This window comes from Thamnophis sirtalis, unplaced genomic scaffold (assembly GCF_051295495.1).
Source record: "Thamnophis sirtalis isolate CommonGarterSnake01/CBP01778 unplaced genomic scaffold, rThaSir2_p1.2 scaffold_3, whole genome shotgun sequence".
Lineage (NCBI taxonomy): Eukaryota > Metazoa > Chordata > Lepidosauria > Squamata > Natricidae > Thamnophis > Thamnophis sirtalis.
The window spans coordinates 148,145,080-148,161,249 of NW_028261383.1; the positions used below are offsets into that span (position 1 = coordinate 148,145,080).

General features: G+C 40.4%; 1 protein-coding gene and 1 long non-coding RNA gene across 3 annotated transcripts in view; one reads left to right on the forward strand and one right to left on the reverse strand.

Annotated features, from left to right (window-relative positions):
- The window catches only part of LOC148048230 (uncharacterized), a 26,472-nt gene extending 25,443 nt beyond the window's left edge, over positions 1-1,029 (reverse strand). Inside the window, exon 1 of one of the 2 annotated variants that reach the window (XR_015696043.1) lies at positions 923-1,029. This is a non-coding gene — a long non-coding RNA (uncharacterized LOC148048230). Of the gene's footprint in view, positions 1-567; positions 817-922 lie in introns of those variants that run through there. The other variant, XR_015696042.1, reaches the window with a different exon arrangement.
- LOC106542748 (transmembrane protease serine 12-like) lies at positions 284-13,188 on the forward strand. Its single transcript, XM_087710348.1, has 5 exons — positions 284-466; positions 3,035-3,236; positions 10,057-10,328; positions 11,470-11,612; positions 12,802-13,188. Exons 1-5 carry the CDS (start codon positions 379-381, stop codon positions 13,036-13,038), a joined length of 942 nt encoding a protein of 313 aa, XP_087566474.1. The 5' UTR covers positions 284-378; the 3' UTR covers positions 13,039-13,188.
- Positions 13,189-16,170: the final 2,982 nt, after the last annotated feature.

Consider the following 16,170-nt stretch of genomic DNA (forward strand, 5'->3'; position numbering starts at 1 on the left):
GCATCATTAAAGTCAGTAATTTTATTGACTCTCCAGACCATTTTAAATATACTATGGCTAACAATAAAACGTAGATATCTTCAAATGAGATATTGTTGTTTTTTAATCTAAAACTAATTCATTTTAGGCCTTACAATTTAAATCTAAAATCTAAACTGGAGGTAAGGTGAGCAAACCCCGACTATAGAAAGGAAGGAAGGAAAGAAAGAAAGGAAGGAGAGAGAAATAAAATAAAATAAAATAGCGTTTTCGCGTGCTGAAACCGCGAAGCGCTCGCGCCACGTGAAACTCGCCTCGCGAGACCCGCGGCACCCGAGACGGACAACCGCAAAAGAAGCCGTCCAGAGGCTCAGCCGCCATTTGCTTCCTGGATCAAAGATGATCCGGAGCTTTCGCTCGTCCATCCTCACTTTGTGGCCGCTGTTTCTGCTCCTGGGGCTCCTGACCCACGCCTCCCTCACAGACGGTGAGACCGAGGTTGCCTTGTTTGAGTAGGGGGTTGGACTAGAAGACCTTCAAGGTTCCTCCCAGCTCTATTCTGAATTTAACCATTTCATTTAACTTAACCTGTTCGGTGTTCCGTAAGGCAATGGCCCTAGATTGAGCTTGCTCCCAAAAAACCGAGTGGCAGAAAGCACTGCTGTTATTAGGAAAGCGGCTCCCTGCAGCCCCAAGGGCGTCTCTAACCGTCGCCCCAGGCCCCAGCTGGAAACCTCCGTAAGGAAAGAGCTCCGCTCGTCCCGCTGAGATTTCTGCAATCTCCTGTCAACCAGCATCAGATTCCTCTCTCGTCCTCCTCTCTTTTGGCTGCAAATGTGAGCCCAGAGCCCGGAATTTCCAGCTATTTCTCTCTGGGCAAGTTGGAACAAATTCAGAACTAGATCTAGAAGAACAGATTCACCATACACAGACACAAGCTTACCTTAGGTCATTCCCAAGCCATTCTTTCCTCTTGCCCAGAAGAGAAGGGGAGGGTTGCTGAGGAGCTAATTGCCTAACCTGAAGTTGGCTCTTATCCACAGGAGGTGGAGATAGTAGCCTGGAACTGGGTTTTCCTGCTCCACTTTGAAAGTGTTTCCAACTTGGATTGACATGAAACCAGTTCTGCACTTTCATTCAACTAAATGACAGCAGTTCTTTTGGGGGGATGTAAGGAGCTGCCATCACATTCCCCCAGCCCCAGGGAGCACTAATCACACTAATTTTTTTTAAGTGAGTGAAAATGACAAGTATTCTGCCAATTTATCCTTCTAAGTCAAACCACAGGCAGGTAAAACTGGGATTCTGCTTTCTTTAACCAGTCAGCTATAGCAGTAGACATGCCAAATGGGAAGTTGTTAAGTACAAGGAGAAGTTGGTGAAGGAGTCTCACACAAAAGCTCTATCAGTGGAAACTGCACACCGTAATAAGTATCCTACTATTCCCCACTGTTTTGTTACAGACAAGAGAAATGTACAGGTGTTGAGCAGTGACTGCAGGAAACTTCATGGGCGCATACAGTAGACCGTCTCTCGTCCAACTTTCAATTGATAACTTGGACCTGGGGTGGGAGGGTGTTTGGGAGTTTCAAAGATCAGAATACTTATTACCTTGCATATGGTTGAATATAGCCCCATTGTGTATTACAGTCATAGAATTACTTGAACAATAAAGCATTAACAATACAATTTTTAAAAGATTGTTCATGTGGAGATACAATACTGTATGTCTACGAAGAGGCTCAATCATCCAGGTCATGGCTGTCCCAAAGGTGCTTTTTTTCCAAAAAGCAACTGAATTTCCTTGGGGTATTTGGGGGGGTGGGGTGAGGGGTTGCTTTTTTGTAAAACGTTTCCCTTCTTATACACTGAAGAAGCTTCTTGGCTAATAAGCAAAATGTTTTCAAAGGGAAAAAAATCAAGCAAGAAAGTCCATTTGTCTTTTAGCAAAAGCACCTTTAGGACAAATATAGAGATATCAAAGAAGCATGATGTAGGACTAGTGCTCCTTCTTTCCAGTACAAAGCAGATGAGTCTTGCTAGCATTCCTTGTAGTGTCATGTAGATAAGGTATTTTTAAAAGAGGCTGCAAAGGCATACTTCTTAGGTGCAAGTGGGGAAAGATTATGCCCGTATTACTCTATAAACGCTTTGAAAGTGGTTAATAAATCATGGATTTTCAATTAAGACATACTTAAGTTGTTAATCATACCCTATTTAACATGACCTTAAGCATTTCACTGAGACCAAACATTTATTCCACATTTTCAAGCACTAGGAACAATCTAGCAAAAAAAGAAGTATTCACATTGTATTGATTATTGATGCTTTTAAAACTGTAGGATGAGAGCTGTGCTAGTCTGGATAACAAAAAATCAGAAGGGACCTGGTTCCGTCTAATTTTATTAAAAGCCATAAGCTTTTGTGAGATGCAGCCTTTTAAGAGATTTGGTTAACCAGAAAAGGTACTACCAGGCACCTTATTTCAAGCTTTGAATTTTTAATATTTATATCGTTATCCTCTGAACAAGAAAAGTGGTAATCCCCCCCCCTCTCAATTTCTAGTACAAATGATCTTTACAGCAGTTCATTTAGTGACTGTTCAAACTTACAATGGCATTGAAAAAGTGACTGACTGTTTTTCACTTACAATCATTGCAGTATCCCCATGGTTAAGTGATCAAAATTTGGATGCTTGGCAACTTGTTCATATTTATGATTGTTGCTGTATCCCAGGGTCATGTGATCACCTTTTGCAACCTTTTGATAAGCAAAGTCAAAGGGAAAGCCAGATTCACTTAACAACTGACTGTGTTACTAACTTAAGAACTGCAGTGATTCACTTAACAACTGACAGAAAGGTAGGTCGTACAGTAAGACAAAATTCATCCAACAAGTGTTTTGCTTAACAACATAAATTTTGGGCTCAATTGTGGTTTTAAGTCAAGGACTTACCTGTAATTTCTAGTTCTCAAGAGCTAGCTTTGATATATTGTTGAACATTGGTTTTGTTTTAATCTTTCCTTTCCCACCATTAAACTATTTTGATTTCTAGAATGTGGAACAAGGCCTGCGGTAGATGAGTCCACAATGGCCTCCCGGATTGTAGGTGGGCATGATGCTGAACCTGGAGCATGGCCGTGGCAAGTCAGTCTTCAAATTCATTACAGTGACAGAGCATATCGTCATATATGTGCAGGAGTTTTAATCAGTAACAACTCAGTGCTGACTGCAGCACATTGCATTCAAGAATATCCGTATGTATCTTTCAATTCTAAATGGTTTTCTGTCCATTTTTGATGCATGTGTATATAGAAATAGTAATAGCCCTTGGACTTACATACCACTATAGAGGTGCTTTGCAGCCCTCTCTAAGTGATTTACAGAGTCAGCATATTGCCTCCAACAATCTGAGTCCTCATTTTACTGACTTCGGAAGGATGGAAAGCTGAGTCATTCTTGAGCTGATCAAGATCAAACTGCTGGCACTCAGCAGGATTAGCCTGTAATACTGCATTCTAAGCACTATGCCACCACAGCTCTGGTGAAGATGTGTATATACACACAGACACACACTGAAACCTGGATTTACAAAATTATGTGGCAACAGACTGATTGAGGAATTCATCCTCCAAAGAAAGAAGGAATGTTTTGGGAAAAGGAAATGAAAACAGGAGACTTCCTCTTCCCATTAATGGGTACACATATGTACATATACTGTGTAATATATACATGTCATATTTGAAAGGAGAAAAATAGGAACCAGGGCAACAAAACATTTTAATTAATTCCTGTAAAATAAGCAAAAATGAAAAGAGAAGGAAAAGTGAAGGAGAAACTGTTTATGTATTACATAAAGACACCAAATTGTATGATATATATAATTTACATTACAGGATATGAGGCATTATGCTCGTGGCAAGTACCTAGAAAAAGGACTGATTTAACTCTGAGAATGCTGTCATAAGTAACACTGATGTGCCAGTTATTTATTTATGAATCTCCTTCCTATACTATGTCCTCCTTCCACATATCTTTTGCTTATAAGGGCAGGAAATATTCTGATACCTTAACCTACAGTTAAGGTACTTAATAAGTGTATAAAAAAAACCCCAAACCTTAAAAAGCATTTATTGTAGGCTTCAGTGTTTCTATGTCAAGAACCAAAAAAGTACATGCCAAAAATTGCAATTAATAATATGTTTATTAATCAAGTCCAGTTGTTTACTGTTTTGCATCAATCTCTGGCATTCAAGAGAAATCTTCAAAGCTTTTATCAGCTAACCATAAAGAGACATTGTCCAGACCTTGTTGTTGCAGCTAAAATACATTTTATTGTTGAATTGTATGTCTTTTCCACTCCTGAAAGCATTCAACATCTAGGTTTGGGATAAGGGGGAATTATGGTAAATTTCAATTGTTTATGAATCCATTCAACTGTCAAATCAGGATAGGAAATGGTACTATTACTTCCCCTGTGAGATTTCACAGGTTGCACTCATCTGCCATTTTAAGTCCAGAACAAATCCTACAGATCACAAAATAAGCTATCTTCAGGAAAGGCAAATGGAAGAAATATAGACTACTTGTGTGCAGCTTTTGCATCCTCAGGGGCCAGTAAATGTATCTCGTTGCATTTTTGTAAATCAAGAGATAGGAAAGTAGGGGAAAATATCTAGGAACCTAAAAAGATCAAAGCAATTGGGGGGCAAAGTAAGCGATGGCAAAATAATCAAAATAACTACAGGATTGAAGACTGGCAGCAAGACAGCCATTGAAGAATGGAAGAAGTCACAAGGCAAAAAAAATGGGGTTGGGCAAAGCATCTTGTTAGATATTCCCCCCTGCTGATAGACTGCAAGAGGTTTCCACCAAGATCCTCTCTTCCGGTGGATACAGAGATTGACTCTTATTGGTCAAGAGGTCAGACAGATCCCTTTAAAAGAGGATGCTGCCCGACCATTCTCCAGCCGGATGTTTACTTGACTTGCAATAAAGAGCTGTTGTTTACTGAAGCTTTTTGTGCCTCCTTTACCCGATCTAACTCTGGCAACGAGGGTGGGATTGGAAGGCAACTAGGCAAACAAAGAGAGCGAAGCCTTACAAGTACATCCAGCCCAGAGCATTGCATGAGGCATCAAGCTAGCCATCACTGAACACCCAGAGAGAACTAGAATGGCCATGCACACCCCACCAACTCCGTACAACCCAGCTACAGAACACTGGGAATCGTACATGCTACGATTCGAGTGTTTCTTGGAAGCGAACGATCTCACAGGCGTTCCAGAAGCCCGGAAAAAGAACTTGTTTCTAGGATACTGCAGTCGGGAAGTATTCGAGATGGCGAAAAACCTCTCAGAACCAACCCCGCTACAAGCAGTATCCTGGTCTGCACTACAACTAACGCTGAAGACCCACTACGCGCTGAAGCCATCCAAATACGTTCGCCGGTACCAGTTCAACATCCGGAACCAAAAGGAGGGGGAATTGATCAATGAATACATGGTGGCCCTCCGAAAAGCCGCAGCCCACTGTGAGTTCCGTAAACTGGACGTCCTGATTCTAGATCGCATAATTTTGGGGGTGTGAGATCTCAATGTGCAGAGAAGGCTTCTGGCTAGATCCAACCTCTCTCTGCAAATTGCACTAGATGAAGCTAGAGCATCTGAATCAGCAGCCCAATCAGTGGAGACCATCCAGTGTCACAGCGCACCTCCAGACGTGCGTAAAAGTACCCGCGTCCACCGTGAGACCACAGAGTCTGAGAATTCTGAGAGCGAGGAGGAAGACAGCTACCGCATGCGCAGTAGCCGAACAAAGCCAGCGCGGAAATTCAACTCACAACTTCTGCCTTGCGCCAGCTGTGGAGGAGACCATGTCTGATCATCCTGCCAGTTCTGCGAAGCCATTTGCCAGTGATGCGAGCTGAAAGGGCACATCGCCAAGGTGCGCCACAGCAATTATCCTGTGACTGCAGGACAACCCAAGGGGGGCCAAAACTGCAAACAGTGACCCAAATCAGGGGCTTGGCAGAAGTACCCATGGGATTCAGAGGGAGACGATAGAATCGCCAAACTCACTTCTGCCATACGAAGCTGCCCTGGGCGCACAAAAAAGCTGAATGTCAGTGTTCCGGTTAGACATATCCGTACCATTCACCCCAAAAAGCTGAAAGTCACTGTCCTCATCGAGGACTCTCCATGAGAAATGGAGATCGACACCGGGTTGTCACTGACCATAATTCCATGGTCAGTCCTGAAGCAAACGATACCCAAGATACAAAAGAGACACCTCAGAAGCCCCAATGTCCACCTACGCAACTACCAAGGGAACCAGGTCCCCATCGTGGGCCAAGGCACCTTCCGGGTAAGCCACAAGAAATTCTGCAAAAAGCTCCCCATGACGGTGGTCGGAGACGACCTTCAAGGAGCCTGCTGGGGCTTCATTGGTTCCAAGCTCTGGGAATGGAAGTGACCGGAGTCAACTCCGTGGTGGAGGACGCTGCTGAAGCTGCCGCTGAAGCCATTTTTAAGGAGTTTGAGGACATCTTTGGCACCGGTCTGGGTGAGTACAAAGGAACCCCATTTCCTTTAGCTTAATCTCCGCAATAGCCCCAATCAGGCTTAAGCCCAGGAGAGTACCTTTCACTCTCCGGCCAAAAATTGACAAAGAAATCAATAAGCTCGTGAGGCGGGGCATTTTAGAACCAGTCGATCATGCACGCTGGGAGACGCCAATTGTGACGCCTGTCAAACCTGGTGGGTCTGTGCAGACTATAAATGCACAATTAATAAAGTGCTACAACAAAGCACTTACCCTGTACCTGTTGTACAACACCTATTGCATTCCCTCGGTCCGGGAAAAATCTTTGCAAAATTAGATATGGCACAGGAATACCAACAATTGCCAGTAGATGGTGCTACCGCAGAGGCCCAAACCATTGTGAAGCACAGGAGTGCATTCAAATGCAACCGCCTGCAATTCGGTGTTAGTATCGCCCCCAGACTGTTCCAAAGCATAATGGAACAACTTTTGCAGGGGATTCCAGGAGTCGTCCCCTATTTCGATGACATTTTGGTATCGGCTGCAAATGAAGTGCAACTTTTAAAATGTGTACGAACAGTTTGGCTAGAATCAGAGACAAGGGCCTCCGCCTTAAAAAAGAAAAATGTAAAATCAATGTACCAAAAATTGGATTTCTAGGGTACATGATCGATGGGTCTGGGATTCACCTGACCTCACAAAAAATTAAAGCCGTTAAGGAAGCCCCCACACCTCACAATCAGACCAATACACAATAGCAATAGCAGTTAAACTTATATACCGCTTCATAGGGCTTTCAGCCCTCTCTAAGCAGTTTACAGAGTCAGCATATCGCCCCCCCCAATTACAGGCGTTCCTCGGGCTCCTTAACTTCTACAGCACCTTTCTCAAATAGAAAGTGACAGTTGCTGAACCACTACATTGCCTCCTAGCCAAGAACACAAAGTGGTCCTGGGGCAAAACCAAGGCCACCGCATTCGCCGCCGTAAAAAGACTCTTATCAGCAGACTCATTCCTAGTACAATACAGCCAGACTTTGGTGTTGACTTGTGACGCTTCCCCTTTCGATGTTCGCGCAGTCCATAGCCACCGCATGCCAAATGGTGCCGAAGCCCCCATTGCATTTTACTCCAGGACATTATCCGCCGCTAAGCAGAACTACAGCCAACTGGACCATGAGTCTTTGGCTGCAGTAGCCGGAGTAAAAAGATTCCACGAGTATCTTTATGGCCGGGATTTTGAACTGATCACAGATCACAAGCCGTTGCTAGGGTTGCTGGCTGGGGGCCGCCCCACCCCGGTATCACTATCTCCCCGGATGACCAGATGGACAATATTTCTGGCAGCCTATTCCTACTGCCTCATCCACTGACCGGGCAGCACGTTAGGGCACGCGGATACCTTGAGCCATTGCCCATTGCCCGAAGTTCTCACTGACCCAACCTCCGAGACATTGGTCCTCCTCATTGACTGCCTGGAAACCGGACCCGTCTCATCCAGTGACATTGCACGCCACTCGGCAAAGGACTCCATAATAAAACAAATTTTGAACTTGGTGTGGATGGGGTGGCCCAAGAGGCTTGTTGGGACTGAATTCAAAATGTATTTTTCCAAGTGGAATGAATTGTCGGTTATTAACAGTTGTTTGTTGTTGGGGGACAGGGTAGTCATTCACAAACAATTGTCCTTGAAGCACTGCACGTGGGGCATCCGGGGATTGTTAAAATGAAGTCTCTAGCAAGGAGTTATGTTTGGAGGCATAAGATGGACAGGGACATACAAGAATGGGAAGCTACATGCACGCCCTGTCAGGAGTCCAGACTAGCTCCCCCGGAAGCGCCCGCCAAGGAATGGGAGTGCCCGCAAGCACCACAGTCCAGAATACACATTGACTTCGCATGGCCAAACCTTCTTCATAGTCATGGACGCATATTCTAAATGGTTAAAACTAGTCCTGATGAATTCCACTACAGCAGAATCGGTCATCAAGGTACTACGGAAACTATTCTCCACGCATGGCCTCCCCGATGTATTAGTCTCCAACAACAGGCCCCAATTCATGGCCATGACATTCGAAACATTCTTAGCAGCTCAGAGAATCAGACATGCCCTGGTTGCGCCATTCCATCCGGCCTCCAATGGCCAGGGAGAACGAATGGTAAGATCCGCAAAGGAAGCCCTCAATAGGATAGCCCCTGGCGATTGGCAGACACGAATTGATCACTACTTACTCATTCAACACATCACACCCAGTGCTACCACTGGAAAAAGCCCCACTGAACTCCTCATGGGCCGCTGCCTTAGGTCTCAGCTAGACCAGCTACACCCAAATTATTCCACCTCAACACCCCCTGACTCCACAAGCAGTCAGGTCTTTCTCCACAGGGGATTTGGTATATGCACACAATTATACAGGGGGAACGTTATGGATTCCTGCAGCTATATTTGGAATTACCGATCCTCGATCGTACACAGTAAAACTCGAGGACGGTAGAAATTGGAGAAGGCATATTGACTAACTCCGTAGCTGCTTGTCTAACTCAGTGCTTAGACAACCCAACATAACTCCTGCACAAACCGAAAGAAGCTACACACGAAATAGCAGTCCTGAGGAAAGCCCAAGAATATCAGAAAACTTATCTGACTTCGATGCAGGCCCACGGCGAGCTTCGAGCAAATCAACGCCAGAAGCTCCAGCCGCGGTCTGTGAGAAGTTCCAGGTGGTTCTACCAGGCAGGTCTGCAGGAGCAACAAGTTCATCCTACTTGTGCAAAGGAAACACCAGAACTTATTTGCGCAGGTCAGGCAGAGCTACGCAAAAGCCCGCCTACCTGCGTGACGTCACTAGTTAGATTGTTCCATCCTAGAGGGTAGGGGTGTTAGATATTCCCCCGACAGACTGTAAGGTTCTCTGTTCTGGTGGGAACAGAGATTGAATCTCATTGGTCAAGAGGTCTGACAGGTCCCTTTAAAAGGGGATGCTGCCCGACCATTCTCCAGCTGGATCTTTACTTGACTTGCAATAAAGAGCTGTTGTTTACTGAAGCCTTTTGTGCCTCCTTTACCCGATCTAACACATCTAGCTTGAAGAAAAAGAAGCTGGATTTGGTACTTTGTGCTTCTTGCTCAATACTGGTATTAAAATTCTGTAGAAGTATCTTTTCTGGATTCTCACAAGTTTAAGTACTGCCAATACAATATGAGTATTAATTCTGAAACCTCTTACTAGCAGCGAAAATTATTTCTGTAGTTCTTTGCATTAGTCCTCACTCTATGGACAGACCCAGTTTCTAATAGGAATTCCTTGCTTAATTTTGAACAGAATTTCCAAGACAACTGCCTTCATTTTAATGAAATAAATAAGAAGATTTTTTTTGGCAAAGATTGGCTTTGATTTCAAAATTCCAATCTGAACATTCTTGAAGTGAAATTACTGAATTATTTTGACTCTGTTATCAGTATCTCTGATGTAACAATTCTATAGTATCTATTGACTCTTATGCTTATGGACCTTTGATTTTTCCCCCCATCTAGGAAACCAGACAAGTGGAAGGCTGTAGTTGGTTTGTATCATCTTTATATACATTGGCCTTTTTCTAAAGCATATCCTATCAAAGATATCATTATCCACTCTGGTTATGAATTTGGAACTTTTGAAAATGATGTTGCCTTGTTCAGACTGATGCAATTTGTGAAGTACAATGACTATGTTCAGCCTATCTGCTTACCTGACTCTGTTCACTTTCTGAGTGATAAATCTAAGAATCCATGCTATATAAGTGGGTGGGGAAGCACAAAGGAAGAAGGTAAATCTATTCTTATTATTTTAAGATTTTAGTTATTTTAAGTTGCAATCTTATTCACAAATTAAATTAAATCATGGCTGCTAATAAATGGACTCACTAAAAAGTTACCCACCATAGTGAGAGTACCTTTTTAATCATCTTTTCACGAAACGTTTTAGATACGTATCCATAAATAACACAATGTATTCATTTTTAAAATATTGAACTTTTAAAAGTAATCCTCTTCAGAAACATTATATAGGTGATGTTATTATCAAATAAATCATTTTTGTCTGGATGTAACAGGAGTGGAATTTTCGTCTCTTGTTCTCGCATGCATTATTGACAAAACTTGAATAGGACAGAATAGTAGTTTACTTCAACAAATGGAAAACTTTTAAAGATGCAAAACCTGTGGGCTTCTATATGTTGCTAAGTGAAAGCTTTCACTGACTTGGTAATGGTAAGAGATGCTGGGAATCAATACTATAACATCTGGGGGGCCAGAAATTACAATTTCTCAAGGTCCTCCAGATGTTGTTACACTTTGATTCCCAGCATTTTTTCATCATCACAATATTACTCTTACCCATACTACAGGCATGCCTACCATGCATCCTATGCTATTGGTATATTGCCAATAGCATAGGATGCAGGCTAGTCCATTACTATTATACATTACCTACAGTAGCCAGGATTGATGGAAATACTACTACCACTAAATGATCAATGAAAATTGAAAGCAAACTCATTCCAAATGCAATAATCTGACCTAAAAACAAAACAATTATTCAACACTTGAATTTTATGACTTAGCATGATGGCATAATGCTTTGTGAGATGATAGCTTACGGCACAGATAACATGAATTTTAAAATTCTCCATAGTGATATTTGACCTTAATACTGTCACTCAAGAGTTGCAAAGATGAAAGTGAATAGATTGACAATATAGCAGTCAAACAAATAATATGGATTTGTTATATAAAATTTGCAAAAATTGTCAATAACTTGTAGATACAATATGAAGTATATGGGGCAGGAAATTTGACTTATAGTCCCAAAACCTTCAACATTCCATCAGTTTTTCCTACCAGATTCCCTATCCCTACATGACACAAATACAAACATACTTCCAGCTTTATTTTATGCTTTCATTACAGGTAAAGGTGAACATATATTACAAGAAGCTCAGGTTGACATTATTCCATTGCAAATCTGTAATAGCTACGATTGGTATGGAGGCACAGTATCCCTGAAAATGATTTGTGCTGGCTCTGAAAGTGGACATGTTGATAGTTGCCAGGTAAATTGTTAATTATTTCATTATAAAATATTGTGAAATAATCTATATAGCTTTTGCTTGATCAATTTTTAATAAGTAGAAGCACAGAGGTATGCTAAAATAATAGGAATACAATCAGTTTGGGAAGGAAAAAAATAGTTGATGACAGTCTATGTCATAAAATGATTATCTGAATTTATTTTAGTAAAATTCAAAGGATAGTTTGCTTTTTCTAAAATTATTAGATAGTTACAAAAGTGACTGTTAATGCCCACAAAGAGAAAAACAAGTCAACCAACTCATTAAAAAAAAAATCCTGAAGGCAAAAAGTTGTTACAGGAAAACTAAATTTCTTATATGTGAGATATATTTTTAATTTGTGCATATGAACATGAATATAAAGAAAAATAAATAATAATTTTTTTCACAGTCTTTCAGTGAAGGTTTTAGCAGTGGCTGTGGCATAGCAGTAGAACATCCCTTTCGTCTCCTAGTTCTGGTTTCAGTAGTTTTTTAAAAATATGTGGTTTTAATGTTTTAATATAGTAATTACTTTGTTTTATAACCTTATAGGGGAGATGGGTGGTAAAGAAAATTAATAAATAATAGTAATAATAACAGATTTTTTTTCTGATTCAGATTACTTTACCTCTTTTCAGAATAGATCACTTGGAAATACAGAGTGATTCTTAATACCTGTGTACAAAAATGCTTGATAGTAGATAAGCCCCTAACATGCTGAGTTTATAGTGCAATTTTGGTGTAGTGTAGTCACTAAGATGTTGGGCTGACACTAGGGAGACCCAAGTTCCAGATTGCCCTCAGCCATGGAAGCTCACAGGGCCACTTTATTCTACTCAGTATTTGTAAAATCTATTTCAGAAGGCTGTTGTGGGAAAAATAGGGGAGACTATTATATATTCTGCCTTGATCTTATAATTGAAATGCATCTTATGAATAAATAATCTGCAATTTACCCAATCAAGGTATCAATATATGTATATTTAAAGTAATTGAATTTTAAATCTTTTCGGTCCAACAAAAACAAATATTTCCCCTTCAGGATATTCAAATTCCCAAATGATCAATATTTTCATTTGATACGTCATGGCAAGTACAACTCAGACTAATAGGGTTATATGCTAAATCTTCAAAATAGCCATAAAGCAACACTTAACTTGTCTTATCTTACCTATTTTTCACATTGTAGGGAGACAGTGGTGGTCCTCTGGTGTGCTATTTCCCAGATACAAACAAATATTATTTAATAGGAATCACCAGTTCTGGTGTTGGCTGTGGCAGACCAAGATTTCCAGGACTCTATGTGCGTGCTTCAAGTTACAAAAAATGGATACATTCATATTTATCTAACAAAACAAATATTGTAAGCCTTCAGCTTGTCCTAATTTTGGGAGCTGCTGGATGGATAACTTTCCATATAGCATAAAATCCAATTTTTATTGAAATAGGGTAACAGCTGATTATATTTTGTTTTTTTCCTTTCCATCCCAAACATAACATTTTTCAGAAAATTCTCAGTAATGGAACTAATTGATTTAAGTGATAATTCAACATAATAAACTTAGTATTTTAATCTTAGTATTCTAATTTGCTACTTATGCACTCATACTTAGAATTTAACATTTATTTAATCTATATTTTAAATATAAGCACCACTGTTATGTATCGCTTATGAGCTATAAAATATATAAAATCTATCACACTATTAAAAAAATATTTATTTAAAGACTATGATCACTTAATGAATTATAAGTCCTATCTTACACATGTTCCTAGCATTTGCATACTTTTTACAGCATTTCAAAAGTAACTGTTATTTTACAAATGTGTGAAATTGCAGAAGAAAATACAGAATAGCCATTCTCTTTCAATTGATTACTTAGAAGTAAAAACAGAAACACATATATAAAATAATAAAACAATAAAGTGACTAAATTAGTGGATCAGAGAAATGCTGTAGATATAGTTTACTTGGACTTCAATAAGGCATTTGGCAAAATAAACCACAATCTTTGTCTTGGTAAGATACAACACTGTGGGATAAACAGTACCACCACCAAATGGATTTGCAGTTGGTTGACCACCACACAGTGTATGGTCCTTAATGGAATTACATCTAAATGGAAGGAAGCATGCAGTAGGGTACTTCAAAATTGTGTCTTGAGTCCAATGCTCTTCAACATCTTCATAAATGATATAGATGAGGGATAGAAGGGAACTCATATAATTTGCAGATAATACCAAGCTGAAGGGGAAGAGGAGGAGAATTGGCAACACCTTGGAAGATAGGCTCATGATTCAGAAGGATCTTGGCAGATTTAAGCATTGGGCACTAGCTAATGAGATGCAATTCCGTGGTGAGAAAAGCAAGGTTCTGCACCTAGGCAGGCAAATCTAAATGTATAGCTATAGAATAGGTGGTACCTGGCTCAACAACAATAACTGCAAGAAATATCTTGGTGTTCTAGTGAATCATCACTTAACTTTGAGCCAGCAGTGTGCTGCAGCTGCCAAAAATGCCAATGCAATCCTGGGCTGCATCAACAGAAGGACAACATCAAGATCACAAGAAGTGCTAGCACCTCTTTATATTGCACTATGAATACTGCAACCAGTTTTGGTTACCACACTATAAAAAAGTTGTTGAAACACTTGAAAGAGTGCAGAGAAGAACAACAAAGATGAGAGGCTAAACTGTATGATGAATATTTAAGGGAACTAGGTAAATCTAGCCTAATTAAGAGAAGCATTAGTGATGACATGATAGCTGTCTGTACTTGAAAGGTAGTCACAGGGAGGAGGGAGTCAATTTACTCTTCAAAGCATCTGAGGACAGGGGAGGAAGAAAGGGGGATGTTTGTTAAAGAGGGATCCAATCTGGAAGGAGAAATTTCCTGACATGAAGAACAACTATTCAATGGAACAGCTTGCCTTCCAGAGTTGTGGGTGCTCTGTCGCTGGAGGTCTTCAAGAAAAGATTGGACAGCTATTTGTCTGCTCAAAATCATAAGCATAATTGTAGTTTTACTTAGAGACCACTTTGCTTAATGACCAATTGTGGTAGCTAAACAATGACTGCCACATCATTATTTCTCTTCATACTTAGCCTTGAGTCAACAGAAAAAATGCTACAATTAAAAAAAATTATGTCCTCATTGCCAACCCATGTCCTGGTGCAATGGCTTCTGTGCTGGTTTGTCACCTGATGGCATCCCAATTTCAGGTGCACGGGCCATTTTAATCCAAATCGTTCATTAAACTTTCTAAACTATCCACCTTCTTATTGAATATCACCAAAAAGAAAAATCCACCAATCAGAACATTTGGAAGTTTAGCCAATTGTCAAAATGTGCAGCCTCCTCAAATAGGCTGACCAGTTGATCCACAGAGTGAGAAAGCTAACCTATAAGGCAGGAGAGGTCTCCTGCTTTTACTAGGCAGTCTGCCTTCAGCTCCCAATTGGGTTTATTTTGATAGCGGGGTTGTAATCTTTTCAAAGAACACTAAAGTCATACTCAAAACTATAGGAAAGTTGAGCCATGTAGCATGTGTGTGTGTGTATGTGTTTGTGTTGCCTTGATAAAATGAGAGAAGTCCTGATGTTGCTGTATTCTGAACATGATTGGGTTAATTTTAAAAGTTCAGAGTTCAGACAACTCATGTGGATGATGAAAGGTAATCAATATGGAGAAAAGTCTGTATTTCTGAACCCATCACTTCCAGTATAGTATGTATAATGTACATATATAGTACCAGATAATCCATAGTCTCCATAGATAGAGCTGAAGAGCCCAGTGAAATAGTTGGGATTTCTGATTCTCCAAAAGAGGAAACGCCATGAAGGATAGTGCCTAAGATTGAAAAGGGAGTGGGATGCATGATCAACTTTCTGTGTATGTGTGTATGTATAAAAATTCCTGTGTTACGGAATATTGTTCAAACATGGATTTCAGAATTAAAAGCTACACATTAGAAGCATATGATATAATGAAAATAACACAATGTCTTTTCTTCAATGGATTGCTTCTTGCAAATTAAATCTGTAGGAACAGGAACAGTAAACTGTTCCCAGGCTAACCATAACCCTAACCCTAAGTTGAGTTCTACTGTGGAGACAGCACTTTTGTACTTACTCAAGGACTAGAGGAATGCATATTAATGTGACCATGAGTAAGACCTAATTCTTTGTTCTGAGTTTGACATATTTGGCTTATAGTATCAGAACCCTGAATGTCACTGAAGATATTTGGCTGCTGTATCTTCACTAGAAAACTAGTGGTGAGATAGGCTTTATGGCATGCATGCTTATAAATAATATGAATCACTAATTGTTCTTTTTCATTTTTTAGGGAGATAGTGTGATTACATTTTTTTTTCAGATTCTAATTACTACATTATAGGAATCACCAGCTATGAGTGTTGGTTGCAGCCAACCAAAATTTCCAGGAATTTACACTAATAAGCCTAAGTACATGCTCTGGGTGAGGAGACAGTCTAGCGAAAGCAACACTGTGAGCATTCAGCAGGTTCTTTTTTTGTTTGTGGTGTGGAACATTTT

Coding starts and splice junctions, on each gene's coding strand:
- LOC106542748 (XM_087710348.1), top strand. CDS start 379: ATGATCCGGAGCTTTCGCTCGTCCATCCTCACTTTGTGGCCGCTGTTT. Junction 467..3,034: donor CCACGCCTCCCTCACAGACG/GTGAGACCGAGG, acceptor TTTGATTTCTAG/AATGTGGAACAAGGCCTGCG. Junction 10,329..11,469: donor GGGAAGCACAAAGGAAGAAG/GTAAATCTATTC, acceptor CTTTCATTACAG/GTAAAGGTGAACATATATTA.